General features: G+C 39.9%; 1 protein-coding gene across 1 annotated transcript in view; it reads right to left on the bottom strand.

The window, feature by feature from the left end:
- The window catches only part of SHQ1 (SHQ1, H/ACA ribonucleoprotein assembly factor), a 107,499-nt gene extending 85,746 nt beyond the window's left edge, over window positions 1-21,753 (bottom strand). The window contains exons 1-5 of the mRNA XM_007984998.3: window positions 21,476-21,753; window positions 17,563-17,627; window positions 15,467-15,589; window positions 14,241-14,395; window positions 7,998-8,110 (exon numbers count right to left, since the gene is read on the bottom strand). Coding sequence (XP_007983189.3) covers window positions 7,998-8,110; window positions 14,241-14,395; window positions 15,467-15,589; window positions 17,563-17,627; window positions 21,476-21,618 — 599 coding nt within the window. The 5' untranslated portion in view covers window positions 21,619-21,753. The remainder of the gene's footprint in view (window positions 1-7,997; window positions 8,111-14,240; window positions 14,396-15,466; window positions 15,590-17,562; window positions 17,628-21,475) is intronic.
- Between the last annotated feature and the right edge of the window lie 233 nt (window positions 21,754-21,986).

The raw sequence follows: 21,986 nt of genomic DNA, 5'->3' as shown, positions 1-21,986 counted from the left end.
AAGGTAGATAAAACCACAAAGATGGGAAAAAAAAACAGAGCAGAAAAGCTGAAAATTCTAAAAACCAGAGGACCTCTCCCCCTCCAAAGGAACGCAGCTCCTCGCCAGCAATGGAACAAAGCTGGACGGAGAATGACTTTGATGAGTTGAGAGGAGGCTTCAGACGATCAAACTTATCCAAGCTAAAGGAGGAAGTTCAAACTCATCACAAAGAAGCTAAAAACCTTGAAAAAACATTAGATGAATGGCTAACTAGAACAAACAGCGTAGAGAAGACCTTAAATGACCTGATGGAGCCGAAAACCTGGCACAAGAACTACATAACAAATGCACAAGCTTCAGTAGCTGATTCGATCAACTGGAAAAGGGTATCAGTGATTGAAGATCAAATAAATGAAGTAAACCAAGAAGAGAAGTTTAGAGAAAAAAGAGTAAAAAGAAACAAACAAAGCCTCCAAGAAATATGGGACTATGTGAAAAGACCAAATTTACGTCTGATTGGTATACCTGAAAGTGATGGGGAGAATGGAACCAAGCTGGAAAACACTCTGCAGGATATTATCCAGGAGAACTTCCCCAACCTAGCAAGGCAGGCCAACATTCAAATTCAGGAAATACAGAGAATGTTACAAAGGTACTCCTCGAGAAGAGCAACTCCAAGACACATAATTGTCAGATTCACCAAAGTTGAAATGAAGGAAAAAATGTTAAGGTTAGCCAGAGAGAAAGGTCGGGTTACCCACAAAGGGAAGCCCATCAGACTAACAGTTGATCTCTTGGCAGAAACTCTATAAGCCAGAAGAGAGTGGGGGCCAATATGCAACATTCTTAAAGAAAAGAATTTTCAACCCAGAATTTCATATCCAGCCAAACTAAGCTTCATAAGTGAAGGAGAAATAAAATCCTTTACAGACAAACAAACGCTGAGAGATTTTGTCACCACCAGGCCTGCCCTACAAGAGCTCCTGAAGGAAGCACTAAACATGGGAAAGAACAACAGGTACTAGCCACTGCAAAAACATGCCAAATTGTAAAGACCCTTGATGCTAGGAAGAAACTGCATCAACTAATGAGCAAAATAACCAGCTAACATCACAATGACAGGATCAAATACACACATAACAATATTAACTTTAAATGTAAATGGGCTAAATGCCCCAATTAAAAGACACAGACCGGCAAATTGGATAGAGTCAAGACCCACCAGTGTGCTGTATTCAGGAGACACATCTCACGTGCAGAGACACACATAAGCTCAAAATAAAGGGATGGAAGAAGATCTACCAAGCAAATGGAAAACAAAAAAAGGCAGGAGCTACAATCCTAGTCTCTGATAAAACAGACTTGAAACCAACAAAAATCAAAAGAGACAAAGAACGCCATTACATAAAGGTAAAGGGATCAATTCAACAAGAAGAACTAACTATCCTAAATATATATGCACCCAATACAGGAGCACCCAGATTCATAAAGCAAGTCCTTAGAGACCTACAAAGAGACTTAGATTCCCACACAATAATAATGGGAGACTTTAACACCCCACTGTCAACATTAGACAGATCAACAAGACAGAAGGTTAACAAGGATATCCAGGCCTTGAACTCAGCTCTGCGCCAAGCAGACCTAATAAACATCTACAGAACTCTCCACCCCAAATCAACAGAATAGACATTCTTCTCAGCACCATGTCACACTTACTCCAAAACTGACCACACAGTCGGAAGTAAAGCACTCCTCAGCAAATGTAAAAGAACAGAAATTATAAGAAACTGTCTCTCAGACCACACTGCAATCAAACTAGAACTCAGGATTAAGAAACTCAATCAAAACCACTCAACTACATGGAAACTGAATAACCTGCTCCATAACGAAACGAAGGCAGAAATAAAGATGTTCTTTGAAACCAACGAAAACAAAGACACAACATACCAGAATCTCTGGGACACATTTAAAGCAGTGTGTAGACGGAAATTTATAGCACTAAAATGCCCACAAGAGAAAGCAGGAAAGATCTAAAATTGACACCCTAACATCACAATTAAAAGAACTAGAGAAGCAAGAGCAAACACATTCAAAAGCTAGCAGAAGGCAAGAAATAACTAAGATCAGAGCAGAACTGAAGGAGATAGAGACACAAAAAACCCTCCAAAAAATCAATGAATCCAGGATCTGGTTTTTTGAAAAGATTAACAAAATTGATAGGCCGCCAGCAAGATTAATAAAGAAAAGAGAGAAGAATCAAATAGATGCAATAAAAAATGATAAAGGGGATATCAACACCGACCCCACAGAAATACAAACTACCATCAGAGAATACTATAAACACCTCTACGCAAATAAACTAGAAAATCTAGAAGAAATGGATAAATTCCTGGACACATACACTCTCCCAAGACTAAACCAGGAAGAAGTTGAATCCCTAAATAGACCAACAACAGGCTCTGAAATTGAGGCAATAATTAATAGCCTACCAACCAAAAAAAGTCCAGGACCAGACGGATTCACAGCCGAATTCTACCAGAGGTACAAGGAGGAGCTGGTACCATTCCTTCTGAAACTATCCCAAACAACAGAAAAAGAGAGAATCCTCCCTAACTCATTTTATGAGGCCAGCATCATCCTGATACCAAAGCCTGGCAGAGACACAACAATAAAAAAAAGAATTTTAGACCAATATCCCTGATGAACATCGATGTGAAAATCCTCAATAAAATACTGGCAAACCGAATCCAGCAGCACATCAAAAAGCTTATCCACCATAACCAAGTGGGCTTCATCCCCGGGATGCAAGGCTGGTTCAACATACGCAAATCAATAAAAATCAATAAACGTAAAAACAGAACCAAAGACAAAAACCACATGATTATCTCAATAGATGCAGAAAAGGCCTTTGACAAAATTCAACAGCCCTTCATGCTAAAAACTCTCAATAAATTAGGTATTGATGGGACGTATCTCAAAATAATAAGAGCTATTTATGACAAACCCACAGCCAATATCATACTGAATGGGCAAAAACTGGAAGCATTCCCTTTGAAAACTGGCACAAGACAGAGATGTCCTCTCTCACCACTCCTATTCAACATAGTGTTGGAAGCTCTGGCCAGGGCAATCAGGCAGGAGAAAGAAATAAAGGGTATTCATTAGGAAAAGAGGACATCAAACCGTCCCTATTTGCAGATGACATGATTGTATATTTAGAAAACCCCATCGTCTCAGCCCAAAATCTCTTAAGCAACTTCGGCAAAGTCTCAGGATACAAAATCAGTGTGCAAAAATCACAAGCATTCTTATACACCAATAAAAGACAAACACAGAGCCAAATCATGAGTGAACTCCCATTCACAATTGCTTCAAAGAGAATAAAATACCTAGGAATTCAACTTGCAAGGGATATGAAGGACCTCTTCAAGGAGAACTACAAACCACTGCACAACAAAATAAAAGAGGACACAAACAAATGGAAGAACATTCCATGTTCATGGATAGGAAGAATCAATATCATGAAAATGGCCATACTGCCCAAGGTAATTTATAGATTCAATGCCATCCCCATCAAGCTCCCAATGACTTTCTTCACAGAATTGGAAAAAACTACTTTAAAGTTCATATGGAACCAAAAAAGAGCCCGCATTGCCAAGACAATCCTAAGCCAAAAGAACAAAGCTGGAGGCACCATGCTACCTGACTTCAAACTATACTACAAAGCTACAGTAACCAAAACAGCACAGTACTGGTACCAAAACAGAAGTATAGACCAATGGAACAGAACAGAGCCCTCAGAAATAATACCACACATCTACAACCATCTGATCTTTGACAAACCTGACAAAAACAAGAAATGGGGACAGGATTCTCTATTTAATAAATGGTGCTGGAAAAACTGGCTAACCATATGTAGAAAGCTGAAACTGGATCCCTTCCTTACACCTTATACAAAAATTAATTCAAGATGGATTAAAGACTTAAATGTTAGACGTAAAACTATAAAAACCCTAGAAGAAAATCTAGGCAATACCATTCAGGACATAGGCAAGGGCAAGGACTTCATGTATAAAACACCAAAAGCAATGGCAACAAAAGCCAAAATTGACAAATGGGATCTAATCAAACTAAAGAGCTTCTGCACAGCAAAAGAGTGAACAGGCAACCTACAGAATAGGAGAAAATGTTTGCAATCTACTCATCTGACAAAGGGCTAATATCCAGAATCTACAAAGAACTTAAACAAATTTACAAGAAAAAAACAACCCCATCAAAAAGTGGGCAAAGGATATGAACAGACACTTCTCAAAAGAAGACATTTATGCAGCCAACAGACACATGAAAAAATGCTCAACATCACTGGCCATCAGAGAAATGCAAATCAAAACCACAATGAGATACCGTCCCCCACCAGTTAGAATGGAGATCATTAAAAAGTCAGGAAACCACAAGTGCTGGAGAGGATGTGGAGAAATAGGAATACTTTTACTCTGTTGGTGGGACTGTAAACTAGTTCAACCATTGTGGAAGACAGTGTGGCAATTCCTCAAGGATTTGGAATTGGAAATACCATTTGACCCAGCCATCCCATTATTGGGTATATACCGAAAGGATTATAAATCATGCTGCTATAAAGACACATGCACACGTATGTTTATTGCAGCACTATTCACAACAGCAAAGACTTGGAACCAACCCAAATGTCCATCAGTGATAGACTGGATTAGAAAATGTGGCACATATATACCATGGAATACTATGCAGCCATAAAAAAGGATGAGTTCGTGTCCTTTGTAGGGACACGGATGCAGCTGGAAACCATCATTCTCAGCAAACTATCACAAGAACAGAAAACCAAACACCACATATTCTCATTCATAGGTGGGAATTGAATAATGAGATCACTTGGACGCAGGAAGGGGAACATCACACACCAGGGCCTGTCATGGAGTAGGGGAGGGGGGAGGCATAGTATTAGGACATATACCTAATGTAAATGACGAGTTAATGGATGCAGCACACCAACATGGCACATGTATACATATGTAACAAACCTTCATGTTGTGCACATGTACCCTAGAACTTAAAGTATAATAAAAAAAAAAGAAATGTTTCAAGATGCTGTCAACATATTTTAGTGTAAAACTAATACCCCAAAGGAATTACAAATAAGAAATGGATAATAAAAAACAATAAACATTTATGGATCATCTATGATATGCCGATCACTGTAGTGGGCTGCAAAACATGCCAAAAAAAAAAAAAAAGATTATACCTAAATAACATCCAGATTTTACAATAAAAGACTTTTAAATAACAACCTAAAATCATATCTATGCCTTTGAAATGTATAAATTTTTCTTTACAATCAATTGACTTCACTGTGTTCTGCTTAGGCTGAAATTAAAATTTGTTTTCCTAAAGCCTCCCAAATCCTGACAACATGAGTAAACACTATGACTTGCAAAGACAAAGTCAAACAACTTACAAATAGGTAATATTATATACATTATTGATTATGCTAATATATACATTATGTGTTACAAGTGTATATCATAATGTATTATCTACACGGTGATAGTAATTTAAAGTGAGCCTTTTTTCCTCCACTGTTCTAACCACTAACAACAACAAAAAAAGCATTGAGCTAAAAAAATTTTTAATTAAAAATTTAAAAGCATGTTAGTTGCATTTCATTTAATATTAATACATTTGGGTGAGTCAGGTAATATTATGCTAATACTACATACGTTATGTATTACATGTGTATATTACCATGTATTATCTGCATGGTAGATGGTAATTTAAAGTGAGCCTTTTTTCCTCCACTGTTTTAACCACTAACAACAAGAAAAAAGTACTAAGCTAAAGAAAGAATTTTTAGTTAAAAATTTAAAAGAATTTTAGTTGTATTTCATATTATATTAACACATTTGGATGAGTCAGTCAGCTAATAATGAGTAGTAACACAAAAATTACACAGAGTCAAAGTCTTACTGCTATCAGAAAAGTCACAAAGAATCTTTACCTCATGACTCCCACTCTCCTCACTTAGCCCATAACTAAATTTAAACCATTCCTGTAAGAACTGTTCTTTGAGAAGTGGAAAGAATATTTCATGCATAGTATTAAAGAAAACGAGCTTCTGGATAAAGACACACAGAAGACGGAGAAAAATAAGGGCTGCTTATAATATCACACTGCTAACTATAAATTCCAATTTCCTAATTCTCTCAGGCCATAGTTATTCTTCTAGTTTTAGAAGAGAGGAGATAGGCAGTTCTTCTAATTAAGCTCCCTCCCACTTGAAATTTCAGTCTTGTAAAGCTCACTCTGTTTTTATGCTAGCCTGAGAAATTTGCTGACAATGAAATTTCCACTTTAAATATTCAACATGATTTTAAATGGGTTTCTTCAAATTACTCTTCAGTGGACCTTTAAAACCACAATTGGAGAGATAAAGGTAATTAGAAATAGCAATGTAAATGGAGTTCAATCTCTCAGATGTCCTCCAAAATGTAACATCCCCTGCTCTTACCCAGTTTCCCTTAGGATGTTAAACAGTTCAACCATTTATCATTACACATCACTCATTCCATTTGCACATCACAAGATATATCCCTGCCATTCCAATTAGTATCCTACTGTGTCACAGGAGATAGAATGTTAATCACAAGAGCTACAGCAGTTAAACTGAAATAGTGTACATGAAAAGGATATACAAAATGACAAATGGAGAGACTCTTTTCAAGTCTTGGCCAAGCCACTTAGTAGTAGTGTGACCTTGAGCAAGTCCCTTAACCTCCTCTCCTCATCTGCTGTGAAAACTGAATAATCACAAGTGCACTTCATAAGCTGCAGGTACTATACCAATATAATGAGATACAATGATTATAGCTATATATGTAACAGTTAAAAAAATCTTGACCCAGAATAATAATTGAGGTCTACATCAACCTAAAACACTCATTCTCCATGCATCCTAATAGAGCCACATGTCCAAGAGAGGTCAAGCAACAATCCTTGGAAGAAATGCTGCTATCCTGGCCAGCGGGAGGTATCACAATCTCTCAAGTCATCATGTACCTATCTGTTAATTAGATAAGTTCTTTACGCAAATGTAAGCCTGATGGAGACACATTATAGCCAAAAACACAATTAATGCCAGTGGGAAATACAGCAAAACTTCAAATTAGATTCTATTTATACTCTACCACAAAGTATAGTTACTTGTTCACTGGAAACATATCATTGATTACAAGGGCTAGTGGATGAAAGCATTAGGAAGATCCTGGGATCAGCCAAGAAATATGGTACAGGTACATTCAAATTCTTAAAGAAACTGAAACATACTTTCACTTATGCATACCGTTAATCACAACCAAAAGCTTACTTAAAAGAAGTGTAATAGTCTCATGAATTCAATATTATATATATATATTTTTTCAGACGGAGTCTCGCTCTGTCGCCCAGGCTGGAGTGCAGTGGCGCAATCTCGGCTCACTGCAAGCTCCACCTCCCGGGTTTACGCCATTCTCCTGCCTCAGCCTCCCTAGTAGCTGGGACTACAGGTGCCCGCCACCATGCCCGGCTAGTTTTTTTTGTATTTTTTTAGTAGAGACGGGGTTTCAGCGTGTTAGCCAGGATAGTCTCAATCTCCTGACCTTGTGATCCACCCGTCTCGGCCTCCCAAAGTGCTGGGATTACAAGCGTGAGCCACCGCGCCTGGCCTCAGTATTATATTTTTAAGCCCGGCAAGAAAAAAACTAAAAAGCATGTTAGAAGAGTTCTCTGTTGCTAAGATGAACAACTTGAGATATAAGAGGCAACATCTTACAAAGACTACAGAGATACAACAGTTGTAGGTTAATTCAAACGTCCATTAAGGTCTTCAGTCTTCAATAGTTTCTAGAATCCAAAACGCACATCCCTAGCAGAGTTAAAAAGATACTCAAAAATTTTAAAATAAATGTCAAGTAAATTATTTAATCCTCAAAAACCTCATTACTCACAGATAATGATCAGGATCAAACTTGGCCAGCTCAGCAGCCAGGCGCTTCTGTCTTCGTTCAGCTGCAGGGGTGGAATCTGGATTCTTAACATCAATAACATCATTCAATTCATCCTGAGGACACCCAGAAAAGAAATAATTGCTATCTCCTATTTTTAGCATTTAAAACTCAAATTTTATACAAAATGCCAAAGCACAGGAAGAACCTAACTGATCAGTAAACCATGATGCCACCTGTGACATTTAGATTCAAATCCAACAAATGTTTAAGCACCTACTACTTGGTAGGCCCTGTGAGATCTTTCTCATAACTTATCTCATTTAATCCTTACAACAAACAAGCTGACTGACAGATATTAAGGCTATAAAAGTTTAACATAAAAAACAGAATAGAATAAACCCCTACAAGCAAGCAGGAACACTTAACATCCATTTCCCCATTTACACCTAGATATTTGAAAGTTATTAACATAGAGTGGCTTCTAAAGAAGAGACATCTACACATAGTCTCTTCTTTCTTCCTATAGTCTAGCTCAGCTGGCCTAAAGAAGCATTACCATACAGACAATATCCCTTATACGAAATGCTTGGGATCACAGTGTTTTGGATCTTGAATATTTCTAAATTCTGGAATACCTGCATTATACCAGTTCATCAGGCCTATTCCAATAATCCCAAATGCAAAATGCTCCAAAGAGTATTTCCTTTGAAGGCCATGTTTGTGCTCAAAAAGTTTTAGATTTTGGATCATTTCAGATTTCAGATCCTGTAAAAGACTACATACAAGCTGAGCGTGATAGCTCACACCAAGCACTTTGGGAGGCCAAGGCGGGTAGACTGCTTGAGTCCAGGAATTCGAACTACCCTGGGCAACACAGCGAAACCACATCTCTACAAAAAGTACAAAAATTAGCCAGGCGTGGTGGCTCACGCTGGTAGTCCCAGTTACTCGAGAGGCGGAGGTGGGAGGATGGCTTGAGCCCAGGAGATGGAGGCTGCAGTGAGCCAAGATCATGCCCCTGCACTCCAGCCTGGGCAACAGAGCCAGACTCTATGAGAGAGAGAGAAAGAGAGAGAGAGAGAGAGATTACAGGCTCATGCCTATAATCCCAGCACTCTGGGAGGCTGAGACAAGCAGATCACGAGGTCAGGAGATCGAGACCATCCTGGCTAACACGGTGAAACCCCGTCTCTACTAAAAATACAAAAAATTAGCCGGGCATGGTGGCAGGTGCCTGTAGTCCCAGTTACACGGGAGGCTGAAGCAGAAGAAAGGCGTAAACCCAGGAGGCGGAGCTTGCAGTGAGCCGACATCATGCCACTGCACTCCAGCCTGGGCGACAAAGCGAGACTCCGTCTCTAAAACTAAAATAAAATAAAATAAAGCAGCTCTTTTCCTCTCTCCTCTTCCCCCTGGCCTCCAGATTCAGGGCCTCCACATACAGTCATGCAACGTGTACACAGCAGAACGTGAGTGTTCTATGGCAGTGCAAGCCCCACCCAGGCTTGTTCTATGCACAGTCACATGCAGCAGCCCTGTTCAAACTGGACCCTAAAAAGAAACAGAAACAAACTAAAAGCAAAGGTAGCTTGGGGTTTGGAAGTAGAAGGCATCAATCAACCAAACGGAAGAAAGAGGATGAGAAGTGTTCAACTACAGCAGGAAAAAAAGGTTCCTTTTTCTTTTAAACAACTGCTATGGCCACTAGTTACTACAGCTATTTAAAGATAGATATTGCCAAAAAAAGGTCATGTAGGATTTAAATTGGGCTTATGGAAGTTAACGCATAGGTTAGGCAGAGACAATCCAGAGAGAAAATAAAGAACAGTGAACACATCTGGCTAGTGGGTCTCCTGGAAACAATGGCCTCAGGTCCCCGTGTAGCCAAAAGGACAGGGCCAGCAAGCCTGGCGTCCTGAGGCGCTGGCAGCAGCAGTCCCAGGAGCTTGCTGGGTTGGCGCCCAAAGACTCTAGGATTGTTGCTGCTGGCAGCCACCACTGCCAGAAGCTTATTGTGAAGTCCTGACTTTGAGCAGCCAGGGCAGTTTTCCAAAGGCACCCTGGTGGCTGGCAGCAATTTCAGAAAGGAAAAAAAGACTAGGGGTAGGGAGCGTATATCTCTGTATATGGGGAGTAGAGGGAAGAATGTTCAGAGAATTTGTTTCAGCAAAAATATTTTATTTTCTTATTATCAGTATAAAATATAGAAGTTTACAAGCAAACCCTGTCTAAAAAGTTGGAGGCAGGCCAGGTGCGGTGGCTCACACCTGTAATCCCAGCATTTTGGGAGGCCAAGGTGGGTGGATCACGAGGTCAGGAGATGGAGACCATCCTAGCTAACACGGTGAAACCCCGTCTGTACTAAAAATTACCAAAAAATTAGCCAGGCATGGTGGTGGGAATCTGTAATCCCAGCTACTGAGGAGGCTGAGGCAGGAGAATGGTGTGAACCCAGGAGGTGGAGCTTGCAGTGAGCTGAGATTGCGCCACTGCACTCCAGCCTGGGCGACAGAGCAAGACTCCGTCTCAGGGGGAAAAAAAAAAAAGTTGGAGGCAAAAAATGTGAAAGACTTCTGTAAAGGGCTAAATTATTCAATGAAGAAAAAATCCCTGAGTTGAAATTATGAATTTTTTTACTTTCTTCTTTGTATTATATTTTTATAATAAATCTGTATTGCTCTTATTCTTAGAAACAAGAAAAGCCATTTTTCATCTATGGAGGGAGGAAAAAGCTGTAAAAATACTGATATGAATAGTTAATGAAGCTGTATGGACATCTCTTCATCTACGGGCAGAACTAGAAAAAATAAACTTGTGTGAAAATAGTATTTGAGAAAATGGTGAAGTTTTCAAAATCATTTTAAATTAGAAGAAATGTTCTAAAATATCTTATTTGTGATCATCATTTCAGTTTCTTCTAGCTGCTTTACTCACAGAAATAGGGTCACATTATTAACCTCACATGATCACTCAGTTTTGAACCACTTGTTACAGCTGCCATAAACAGAGCAGCTGTGAATGCAGAAGAACTCTACAAGTAATTAACCAATTATGCAAGATTTCTGTGGCAATATTTCATAAAACATATCTACCTTAATACCTTCAAGAGGATACATTTGAATTTTTGGAATCTTGGGTTTACACTTGATTTCTGAAAAAGTCTGGTTGCTGCACACAAAGTACTCGGCACAGTGCTATCCAAATCCCCTGGAGCAAGGTGGGCTTCAGGATTCACTCAGAGTTTGGAAAGGTAACATGGTGCGCACACCATATTTTATGTAATACCCTCTAAGATGTCTGGGGCAGCGCCCATATCCAAACACTACTTCTACAAGGAAGTTTTGAATATGTACACTAAGTGGGATTTAAAAACCTGTATCATTTCAGGTTAAGTTTTGCCATCAAATTAAGTATTTTAAAACTTTCAGTTTTCAGAACTTTGTGTGATCCCAGCATTCCACATATGGGGTTATAAACCTATACTACAAGTAGTATACTATTCACTTTATAAAACCCTTAAGAGTTTTCCCAGATGCTCAGCCGTTTTTCCCCTACATTAGGGAATATGCATTCAAATTGTTTAGAAAAACAATGCTCATGCAATTAAAATTTGAAGAAGAGTTTAATGATTTTAGACAATTAAACCATTTTAAACGCTTAGAATAATAAACATTAAATTCAGTGGTTCATTTCCTTTTTTCTCCTTTTTTTTTTTTCTTCCTGAGATTTAGTCTCACTGTCACCCAGACTGGATGGAGTTCAGTGGCGCAATCTCGGCTCACTGCAACCTCTACCTCCTGGGTTCAAGCGATTCTCCTGCCAGCCTCCCAAATAGCTGGGATTATAGGCATGCGCCACCATGCTCAGCTGATTTTTGTATTTTTAAGTAGAGACAGGGTTTCACCATGTTGGCTAGACTGGTCTCGAACTCCTGACCCACCTGCCTCACCCTCCCAAATTGCTGGGATTACAGGCATGAGCCACCACGTGCAACCACAGTGGTTTATTTCTGATGGGAAATAGAGGGATGTAAACAAAAAGGGATTAGACAGGAGTGAACTGTATTGGTTAATATTTAATGTTTTTAACCAAAGTAATAAATATCTAGGTATTTGACACATTAATTAAGACATCCAAAAAGATAGAAAGTATAGCAGCTTTAAAAAAAAAAAATTAAATTATTTATTAAGTGAACATTTTCAAGATACAAGAACTTCTGACCTAAAAGGGACTCGTTCTAGGTTCACATTATGGCATTCCTGCAACATCTCAGCAACGTGTCAGAAATCCTTCAAAAGGATTTTCCGTAAACAGCAACAACAATTAAGTAACAAACCCCTGGCCTCAAGAAGCACTTCTAATCTAAATGTAAAATCTGTACTTAGTCGTGTGACATTTATTATCATTCATGTATAGCGTTAGATTGGCAAGCCCCAAACAGTCTGACCACAAACTATCTCTTGGCCAAACAATTGAGGTCCATTCACTGTAGTTCCTGCTACAGACAAAACTGACTATTCTAATTACCTCTGAGATCACCAGCGATTGTGATCAAGCAGAGAATATGGGCAGACTACAACTCAGCAGAAAAACACCTAAGTTTTTAGAAGGAAGGCTATTTTATCAGCATTATGTGCTCCTAAGTAAATCTCAATTTTGTTCCCTTTAAGGAATTTTGAGAGCATTTTATATTTTTCAAGGGCAGGAGTCTTTACAGCATTCTACACTTTCCAAAGACTTTTCACATGCATTCTCTTTTTAAATTTTCAAGACAGCCTTATAAAGTAGGTGGGCAAATTTATACCCACTTTCCAAAAGAGGAGACAAAACTTACTTGTGGTCAAATAACTGGCCTGGTATCCCAAATCTAAACATAGGCAGGAGCAGGACCAGAACCTGGGTCTTTTCCCTCTCCTTGGTAAATTCAAATATGTCTTAAGATAATAAACCACATTCTAAACAGGTTTTGTTTTGTTTTGTTTTTTGAGACAGAGTCTCACTCTATCGCCAAGGCTGGAATGCAGTGGCACGATCTCAGCTCACTGCAACCTCTGCCTCTTGGGTTCAAGGGATTTTCCTGCCTCAGCCTCCCGAGTAGCCGGGTCTACAGGCAGGTGCCACTATACCTGGCTAATTTTTTGTATTTTTAGTAGAGATGGGGTTTCACCATGTTAGCCAGGATGGTCTCGATCTCCTGACCTCATGATCCGCCCGCCTCGGCCTCCCAAACTGCTGGGATTACACACACCACCATATCCGGCTAATTTGACCAACATGGCAAAACTCTGTCTCTACTAAAAATAGAAAAATTAGCCAGGCATGGTGATGGGCACCTGTAATCCCAGCTACTTGGGAGGCTGAGGCAGGAGATTCGCTTGGACCCAGGAGGCAGAGGTCGCAGTGAGCCAAGATCGTGCCACTGCACTCCAGCAAAGTGAGACTCTGTCTTTAAAAAAAAAAAAAGAATAAACAAACAATGGGCTGGGCACAGTGGCTCATGCCTGTAATCCCAGAACTTTGGGAGGCCAAGGCAGGCAAATCGCTCAAGTTTGAGACCATTCTGGCCAACATGGTAAAACTCCATCTCCGCTTAAAATACAAAAAACTAGCTGGGCGTGGTGGTGGGCACCTGTAATCCCAGCTACTCAGGAGGCTGAGGCAGGAGAATTGCTGGAACCTGAGAGGCAGAGGTTGCCATCAGCCGAGACTGCGCCACTGCACTGCACTGCACTCCTGCCTTGGCGACAGGGTAAGACTCCGTCTCAAAAAAAAAAAGAATAAATAGACAATGGTGCCTACTACACACCAAGAATTAGACAATTTGATCAAAACACATAATCTCACTCTCGCCAGGAACATTCTATTTCATGTATATACAGAAAAGAAGAGACATCATGCCGTAAGTACATGATCACATTTTTCAGAAGTATAAAACATAAAGCTTTGCAGGAAGTATGAGAGAAGAGTTCTGCTTCGCACTTTGGAAACTTCATGTCTAGAATACTGAATAAAGGGGAGAAAAAAGAAAGCCACGGGGCGTCTGTAAGAGCAGTACAGTTAGGCAGAACAGCCAATGATATGGAAGGGAATGAACATCTATGTACTTTAGCTGTGCTAAGTGCTTAAATACAATCACCTCCTGTAATATTACTTTTAAAAACTACTGAGTATAAGCATAACTGAAATTAAAATATCCAAATGGAAAAATCCTATAGATTAAGATCTTTCAGAAAGACAACATACCTGTAACCGCTGAAACACTCCTGTTCTTAAGTTTCCAAATCCATAGTGGCACTGCGGATTCAAAGCACTTTCTGATACCTCTTCATAGGGTGTCTGCTCAATTTCCCAATCAAATTCTTCATCGTCAACTACTTCCTCAGGAATCTCAGAAGCATCTGAATATGTTGAATTTTAATTTAATTTTTTTTAAGTATTGGACTTAAGCACAACTACGGGAAGAAAAAGTATAGGAAAAAATGCCCACACAGATGTACCAAAAGACATGTACAAGAATATTCATAGCTCCACTATTCATGACAGCAAAAAAAAAAAAGAACCAAAAATGTGGTATATTCATACAATGGAATATTACATAGCAATGAAAGCAAATGAATCTCAGCTAGAATATGAATAAATCTCACAAAAATAATGTTAAGTGAAAGCAGCCAGACAAAAACAACACATACTGTATGACCTATATATGCAACACAGTAACAGGCAAAACAGAGAATAGTGGTTACCCTGGAGAGAGCACAAAGTAATGGAAGAATACAGGATGGGGTTCCGGGGTGTTGGAAATGTTCTATTTCTTGACAGAGGTGGTGTTCACTTTACATCGGTGGTCCCCAAACTTTTTGGCACCAAAGACTGGATTTGTGGAAGACAACTTTTCCACAGATCAAAGGGGTATAGAGATAGTTTTGGGGGATGAAACTGTTCCACCTCAGATCATCAGGCTTTAGATTCTCATAGGGAGAACGCAACCTACACCGTTCGCAGGCACAGTTCACAGTAAGTTCATGCTCCTATGAGAATCTAATCTGATCTGACAGGAGCCAGAGCTCAGGCAGTAATACTACCGGCCCTCCACTCACCTCCTGTTGTGCATCCAGGTTCCTAACAGGCCATGGATCAGTACTGGTCTGCAACCTGAGGGTTGGGGACCCCTGTTTTACATAACTCACTGAACTGTATACTTCTGATGTTAGCTCAAGATGCTAATATTATGCCAACCACAAAATGCTGCTTCAATTGGTCCAAAAATGTGAGAGATCTGGTTCAACAGGACTTTTCATGTCTTAATTATATCACCAAAGAAGCTATTTTCATACGGTTTCACATGAGCACCTTATACCTGAAGTATTTTCTTCAATTTCCTATTCACTATATCCCATTTCCCCTACAAATACACAGCATTCCAAATATTTCTATTTATCTTAATTTCCTCCCAACTGCAATAAACATACCTATTTCTTCCACAAGTGGTTTTGCTGTCCTGGATTTTCTTGGTGCCAGAAGAGCAGTTAACATGTTCAGCCCCTCAAAATGCTGGCCAGGGGTTTCTTTGGGCAGGCGAATGGTAAAAATTCCTTAAAGATAAATTTGTTTTATGCTTAGATTAAAATATTCAAAAAGCTGGACACAATAGCTCACACCAGTAATCCCAATACTTTGGCAGGCTGAGGCAGGAGGATCATTTTAGCCCAGGAGTTCAAGAACAGCCTGGGCAACATAGCAAGACCCCATCTCTACAGAAAATAATAAAAAAGAAATTTTAATTAAAAGAAAAAAAATAAAATAGTCAAAGACTTCATAAATACATCTAAGAAATGCATGCCTTGGTAAAACATAATTCTATTTTACAGAGTTCTAAAACTATGTCCTCATAGATTTGGTGAATACAAGTCAAGATAGAAAAAGGTTCTTAACAAGGGTTTTTCAGAAGCCTTCATTCCTATAAAAAATTATTAATCTGGCTGGGTGCAGTGGCTCATGACTGTAATCCCAGCACTTTGGGAGCCTGAGGTGGGCAGATCACAAGGTCAAGAGATCGAGACCATCCTGGCCAACATGGTGAAACCCCATCTCTACTAAAAAATACAAAAATTAGCTGGGCGTGGTGGCAGACGCACCTATAGTTCCAGCTACTCGAGAGGCAGAGGCAGGAGAATCGCTTGAACCCAGGAGGAAGAGGTTGCTGTGAGCCGAGATCATGCCACTGCACTCCAGCCTGGGCAACAGAGCGAGATTTCGTCTCAAAATAAAATATATATATATATATATATATATATATATATACATACACATACACACACAGTATGACCTATACAGTATATATATATATACAGTATGACCTTATACAGTATGACCTTCACCTACTGATAATATTAAGAATCCGAGTTAAAACTTCTAAAAATCAATGGCCTAAGAAGGTAATAGCTTAGAATTAATGAGGAGTTACTAATTAGACTTCTGGAAAAGGAGGAAAAAATCTGAACACCTAATCCAATGGAGAATGGCAGCAGTTTTTAAAATACACAAAATCTTAGATACAACAACTATGGCTCAATAAGGTTTTCTGGCATGTCAGGAGATCTATCCCTAAAGTCTATGGCAGACTCAAATTCTATGTACTTCTTTTCTTTCCTTGACTGAGTTTATCAATCTTATTTAGGCTTCCCTGAGAACTTACTACATTATTTAGCACTCTTATATTTTAAAACATTTTGCCTCTTTCAGTGTACTGAACTGAATTTCAACATATCAAATACAACTCAGCCCAAATATCTCCTCATATACAATCTTCCTTAACTCCTGTGTACTTTTAAAATTTAATAATTTTGTTTCAATATGCAACTTACCTATAACTAAAAGCCAGTTTACTATCTAAGAAGGCAGTTTCACTATACTTCATTACACATTAATTACACTGCATTACGGGTTAGATCTCTGTCATTTAACCCACCTTAGCCCAGTTCAGTAAGGTCAATAAATATTCATTGAATAAAGTACACAAGAGTACACAAGGTATTCTAAATCCGATGACAAAGGAAGCCAGTGGCTTCTATAAAGGAAAAATAAATGGGTTCATGGCTAGCTGAAATGAAGGGCTCATCAATCATGAGGAGAAAATTCAATTAGCCTTTAAATGCCACCCATGCATAGTTTCTCTCTCACCTACCTGTTATTAAAATTCAAGTGTGAAAATTATACAAGAAAGATTCCATTCATAAGCTCATAAGTCATCTACATTTTTTATGATCAATCATTTCACATGTTCTAATTTTTACTTTTAAATGTCTACTAAATGTAGGGAAAGTACTCTAGGAAATAGAACCAGAGTATTTAACTTTACTTTGAAGAATATTGTGAAATACTTTAAAAGACTTGCGGGGGACAAAAATATCGATAACAGGCACTAGACACTAAGAAGCAAGAAAGAGTGATCAGAAGATTATACTTGAAAGATATCAAAAGGTCCCCATGGTACTTTGAAAGATTATTATGTAAATAATGTGAAAAATCCCAAGAAATAAACTAACAAAAATTCCGAAGACGATACCTTTATCTGCATCATAGGACCCTTGCTCGCTTCCATTTTCTACTATTCTTCCAGGAAGGGTTAATCTGCAGATTTAACACAGGTCTCATGAAGTCCTTAAATTATAACATAAGTGGCCATCAATACTTGTAAACATTTAACCATCAAAATAATCATTTTTTTTTAAAAGTTCCTCAGTATTTCTTTCACATTTTAATAAACTAAATAAGTTAGATTCGAAATAAGTTAGATTCTTTCCCCAATTAAGAAAGCAGAAATCAGAGATGACTCATCTTTCTATTTGAATACCCTTAGTCACCAATAAAATAGATACTGAAATAGAAAAGCCTAGTCACCAATAAAATAGATACTGAAATAGAAAAGCCATAATAAATAGTAGTTATTTCTACTGTTAAAATACAAGTTGAGTATCCCTAACCTGAAAATCTGAAATGCTCCAAAATCTGAAACTTTTTGAGCACCAACATGACACCACAAAGTGGAAAACTCCACACTTGACCTCATGTGATGAGTCACAGTCAAAAAGCAGTCAAAACTTGGTTGCATACACAAAATAAATAAAGGTATTACATAAAACTACCTTCTGGCTATGTGTATAAGGTGTATATAAAACAAATTTCGTGTTTAAACTTGAGTTCCATCCCCAAGATATCTCATTATGTATGTACAGATATTCAAAAACTCTAGAAAATCTGAAATTTCAGATAAGGGATACTCAATCTGTACAGATAAGGGATACTCAATGGGAAACAATAAAGAAACATAAAACCCATTGCTTTTATCAAGCAAATTACTACTTAAAAAAAAAAGCAGAAAGCAAAAGTGTCAAATCTCATCATTTTTATGTGGGGATTTACCCATCTTTAGTACTAAAAGAAATGAAGTGATTGGCTGGGTGCAGTGGCTCACGCCTGTAATCCTAGCACTTTGGGAGGCCGAGGCAGGTGGATCACCTTAGGTCAGGAGTTCAAGACCAGTCTGGCCAACATGGAGAAACCCCATCTCTACTAAAAATACAAAAATTAGCCGGGCGTGGTGGTGCATGCCTGTAGCCCCAGCTATTCAGGGGGCTAAGGCAGAAGAATCACTTGAACCCAGGAGGCGGAGGTTGCGGTGAGCCAAGATCACGCCACTGCACTCCAGCCTGGGCAAGAGTAAGATTCTGTGTCAAAAGGAAAAAAAAAAGAAAGAAAAAAGAAATGAAGTGATTTCCCAGCTTCCAGTTTTACCCTAGTTCAATCACTGAGGCCCCAAAAGAATTTTTCTAAAACAGGAATCTAATTGTCACTTTTCTATTTTAAAAAGCATCTATGGCTGCCTGATACTGCCTGGATAATTTAAACTCATCAGAAGGGCATCTCAGGTCCACTCCATATCATTCCAAACTTGAAATTTGAGCTTCCTTTCCTCCCATGGCCCTCCCCCTTGTTTCCCACTAAATATGATTAAAAACAAAAACACCTGACAGTCCCAAATGGCCCAGAGCCTTTAATCCCAAGGTTTCCTCAAGCTTCAATACATTTTCAGAATGAAAATTCCTCTAAGCCAGAATAAGGAATCAGTTTATGGATGAGTTTGTTATAATGGTTACAAACACTAACTTTAGTGTCAGAATCTGAATTAACTCCCAGATCTGCCATTTACCAGATGTGTAACAACCTTCTTTGTACAAGTTAATCATTCTTCAAGAATCATAAACCCCTCTTCTGTAAAGGGGGGAAATAACAGTAACTATCCAAGAGTTACTATGAGCATGAAATGATAATGCAAAGAGCTCAGTGGCTGGCACAATAGGTGAGCATTCAGAAAATGTGAGCTATTATTACCAGCTCCCTTCCCCTAAACTCTAAAAGCCTAGAGTTCAATTCTTACTGCATAGGAAATCATATTTGCTTACAGGGTGCCTCCCCGGCTACATTCTCCGTTCTTCAAGGAGAGGGACCAGGTTTTATTCGTCCTTGGTATGCCACAGCAAACTGGATTTTTTTTTTTTTTTTTTTTTTTAAGACATAGTCTTGCTCTGTTACTCAGGCCGGAGTGCAATAGCACAATCTTGACTCACTGCAATCTTCGCCTTCCAGGTTCAGATGATTCTCTCACCTCAGCTTCCCAAGTAGCTAGGTTTACAAGTGCGTGCCACCGAGCCCAGCTAATTTTTTTGTATTTTTAGTAGAGATGGGGTTTCACCATGTTGGTCAGGCTGGTCTCAAACTCCTGATCTCAAGTGATCTGCCCACCTTGGCCTCCCAAAGTGCTGAGATTACAGGCGTGAGCCACCACACCTGGGGGCAAACTGTATTTTCAAAGAATGCCCATCTCACAGCACTCTTCCCAACCATGAAGGTCTATGTCCCCTCCCCTTAAAATTCAGCAGGCTCTGGGACTGTTTTGATGAATAAAGCAGAAGTGACACCGGAATTAGACCTTCAACATATGAATTTGGGGGCAAGAGTTGGGGGGGTGCCCATAAATAATCCATCCACGGCAACAGGTAAATAATAAAACCTCATTGTAATACTGTCCTAATAACAAATGAGATAAACCGTATAAAGCACCAATCTGGAGTAAAAATTCAATAAATATTTGCTACCACCATAATCTTCCTATTCTTCACATCCTGGCTTAAATATCGCCTCCCCAGAAAGGCTGTTCCTGACTACTTTATAAAATATGGGCCCCTTTTCATTCTATATCATGCACTTCTTTCTCCTCATAGCACCTGCCACAATTAGGTAGACGGCTAGTTTATTATTTTCCTCTCCCAAGTGTAAAGTACATGAGGGCAGAACTTTGTCTTGTTCAGCGCAATAATCCCAACACTGAAACTCAATAAACAAACTAAAGAAATAAGTGAATTAAGAAACTGGAAATTGCAATATATTCAAATAGGTACTTTACACGGTCTAAGGGGAATCCGAGCAAAACTGGTTCAGGAACAGTGAAAAAACCACCTTGACTGGTGGAGAAGGTTTGTATCACAAAAGTACTTGGGTGGGAAAAGCAGGCTGCAGCTACACTTGAGAAAGATTAGGAGGATGGATAAAGAGAAGGACAAAAGATTGGCAATGCTTTATGATGAATATGTAGCAGCGGGTTCTGTGGAATGGGGTTAATAGCAGTGCTTATCCCTAAGCAACACTGTCAAAGTTAAAAGACATACGGCATTATAAAGCACTTAACGGAACTGCTTGTCCACCACACTGCGGGTGATCAGTGTTAGCTGCTACTAAGGTTACGATTCTGCAAGGAGAATAATTTAAACAGATTAAGTACTGACGGCTCACGAAGACTTGGGGGAAACAACCACATATCAGGGGCTTGGGGGAAACAACCACATATCAGGGGCAAAACCAAACAGAGGAGCAGCAGACAGCAAGGAAGCAGGAGAACTAGGCTAATATGGTGTCAAGAGGTCCAAAAAAGGTAAGAATTTCAGGAAGCAGGGAGGGGACAGACAAGAGACGGATCAACAGAAGGCTGCCTGAGCAAAGTTAAAAGGACCGACGGGTTGGGAAGTCACGGGGATGTCAGCGCGCGCCGTTCGTAGGGAGGGAGAGACTGGGAGAGCGAACGCGGAGTGAAAGGAAAGAACAGAACACGTCAGAACGGAACGAGAACTAGGGCGACAGGGCAGAAACGGGCAAGTGACACGGTACAAACGCCACTTTTTCAAGTGATTCCGCAATCCTTTGATATGGGATTTAAGAAAGCTTAAGAAGGAAAAGGGCTTCTGCAGCATCTAAAACGCACCCCTGGAAGAGGGAGGGCATTTCCCTGTCACCAAGAGAAGCTGCGGAAACGTCGGGAAATGGCATTCGCGCAACCGAGAACTCCTCTCTCGACCTTGCATTCTCCCGCTAAAGCAGCTATCTAACGAATGCGCCTTTCCCGCGGCCAGGCACCTAGAACTCGCCTGAGAAAGTAGGGCTTGGCGTAGAACTTGAAGTCGGACCCCTCGAAGTAGACGTCGAACTCGGAGACCCGGGCGTAGGGCACGCGGATGGCGATGGTCAGGAAGTCTGGATCCTGGCTGAGGTCGAACGCCGGGGTCAGCATCGCCGCACCGGACGCAACGGCCGGCGCCACTCGCTCTCACTGCCGCCGCGTTCCCGCCACGCAAACTCTACAATTCCCCACGCGCAGGAACCCGCGGTGTGAGCCACAGAGCTTCCGGCTCGAGGCGGAAGTGCGCTCGCGTGGGGCAGGAAGTCCCGCCCCACGCCGATCTCCACGGAGACGGGACGCCGTTCGAGAAGAGGTGGAACTTTCGAAACCGCCGGGAGGAGAAAGGGCGTGGCGAGTGGTGCCTGGGCGCGGACGTTGAACCGACCGGATGACTAGCAACCAAGCCTTTTGCGAGGTTTTTAGAGATGATTTTAACAACACTGGTTTGGCAGGTGGACAGACGTGCGTTTGAATCCGTT

Source organism: Chlorocebus sabaeus, chromosome 22 (genome assembly GCF_047675955.1).
Source record: "Chlorocebus sabaeus isolate Y175 chromosome 22, mChlSab1.0.hap1, whole genome shotgun sequence".
NCBI lineage: Eukaryota > Metazoa > Chordata > Mammalia > Primates > Cercopithecidae > Chlorocebus > Chlorocebus sabaeus.
This window is presented reverse-complemented; position numbering and strand designations above follow the sequence as displayed.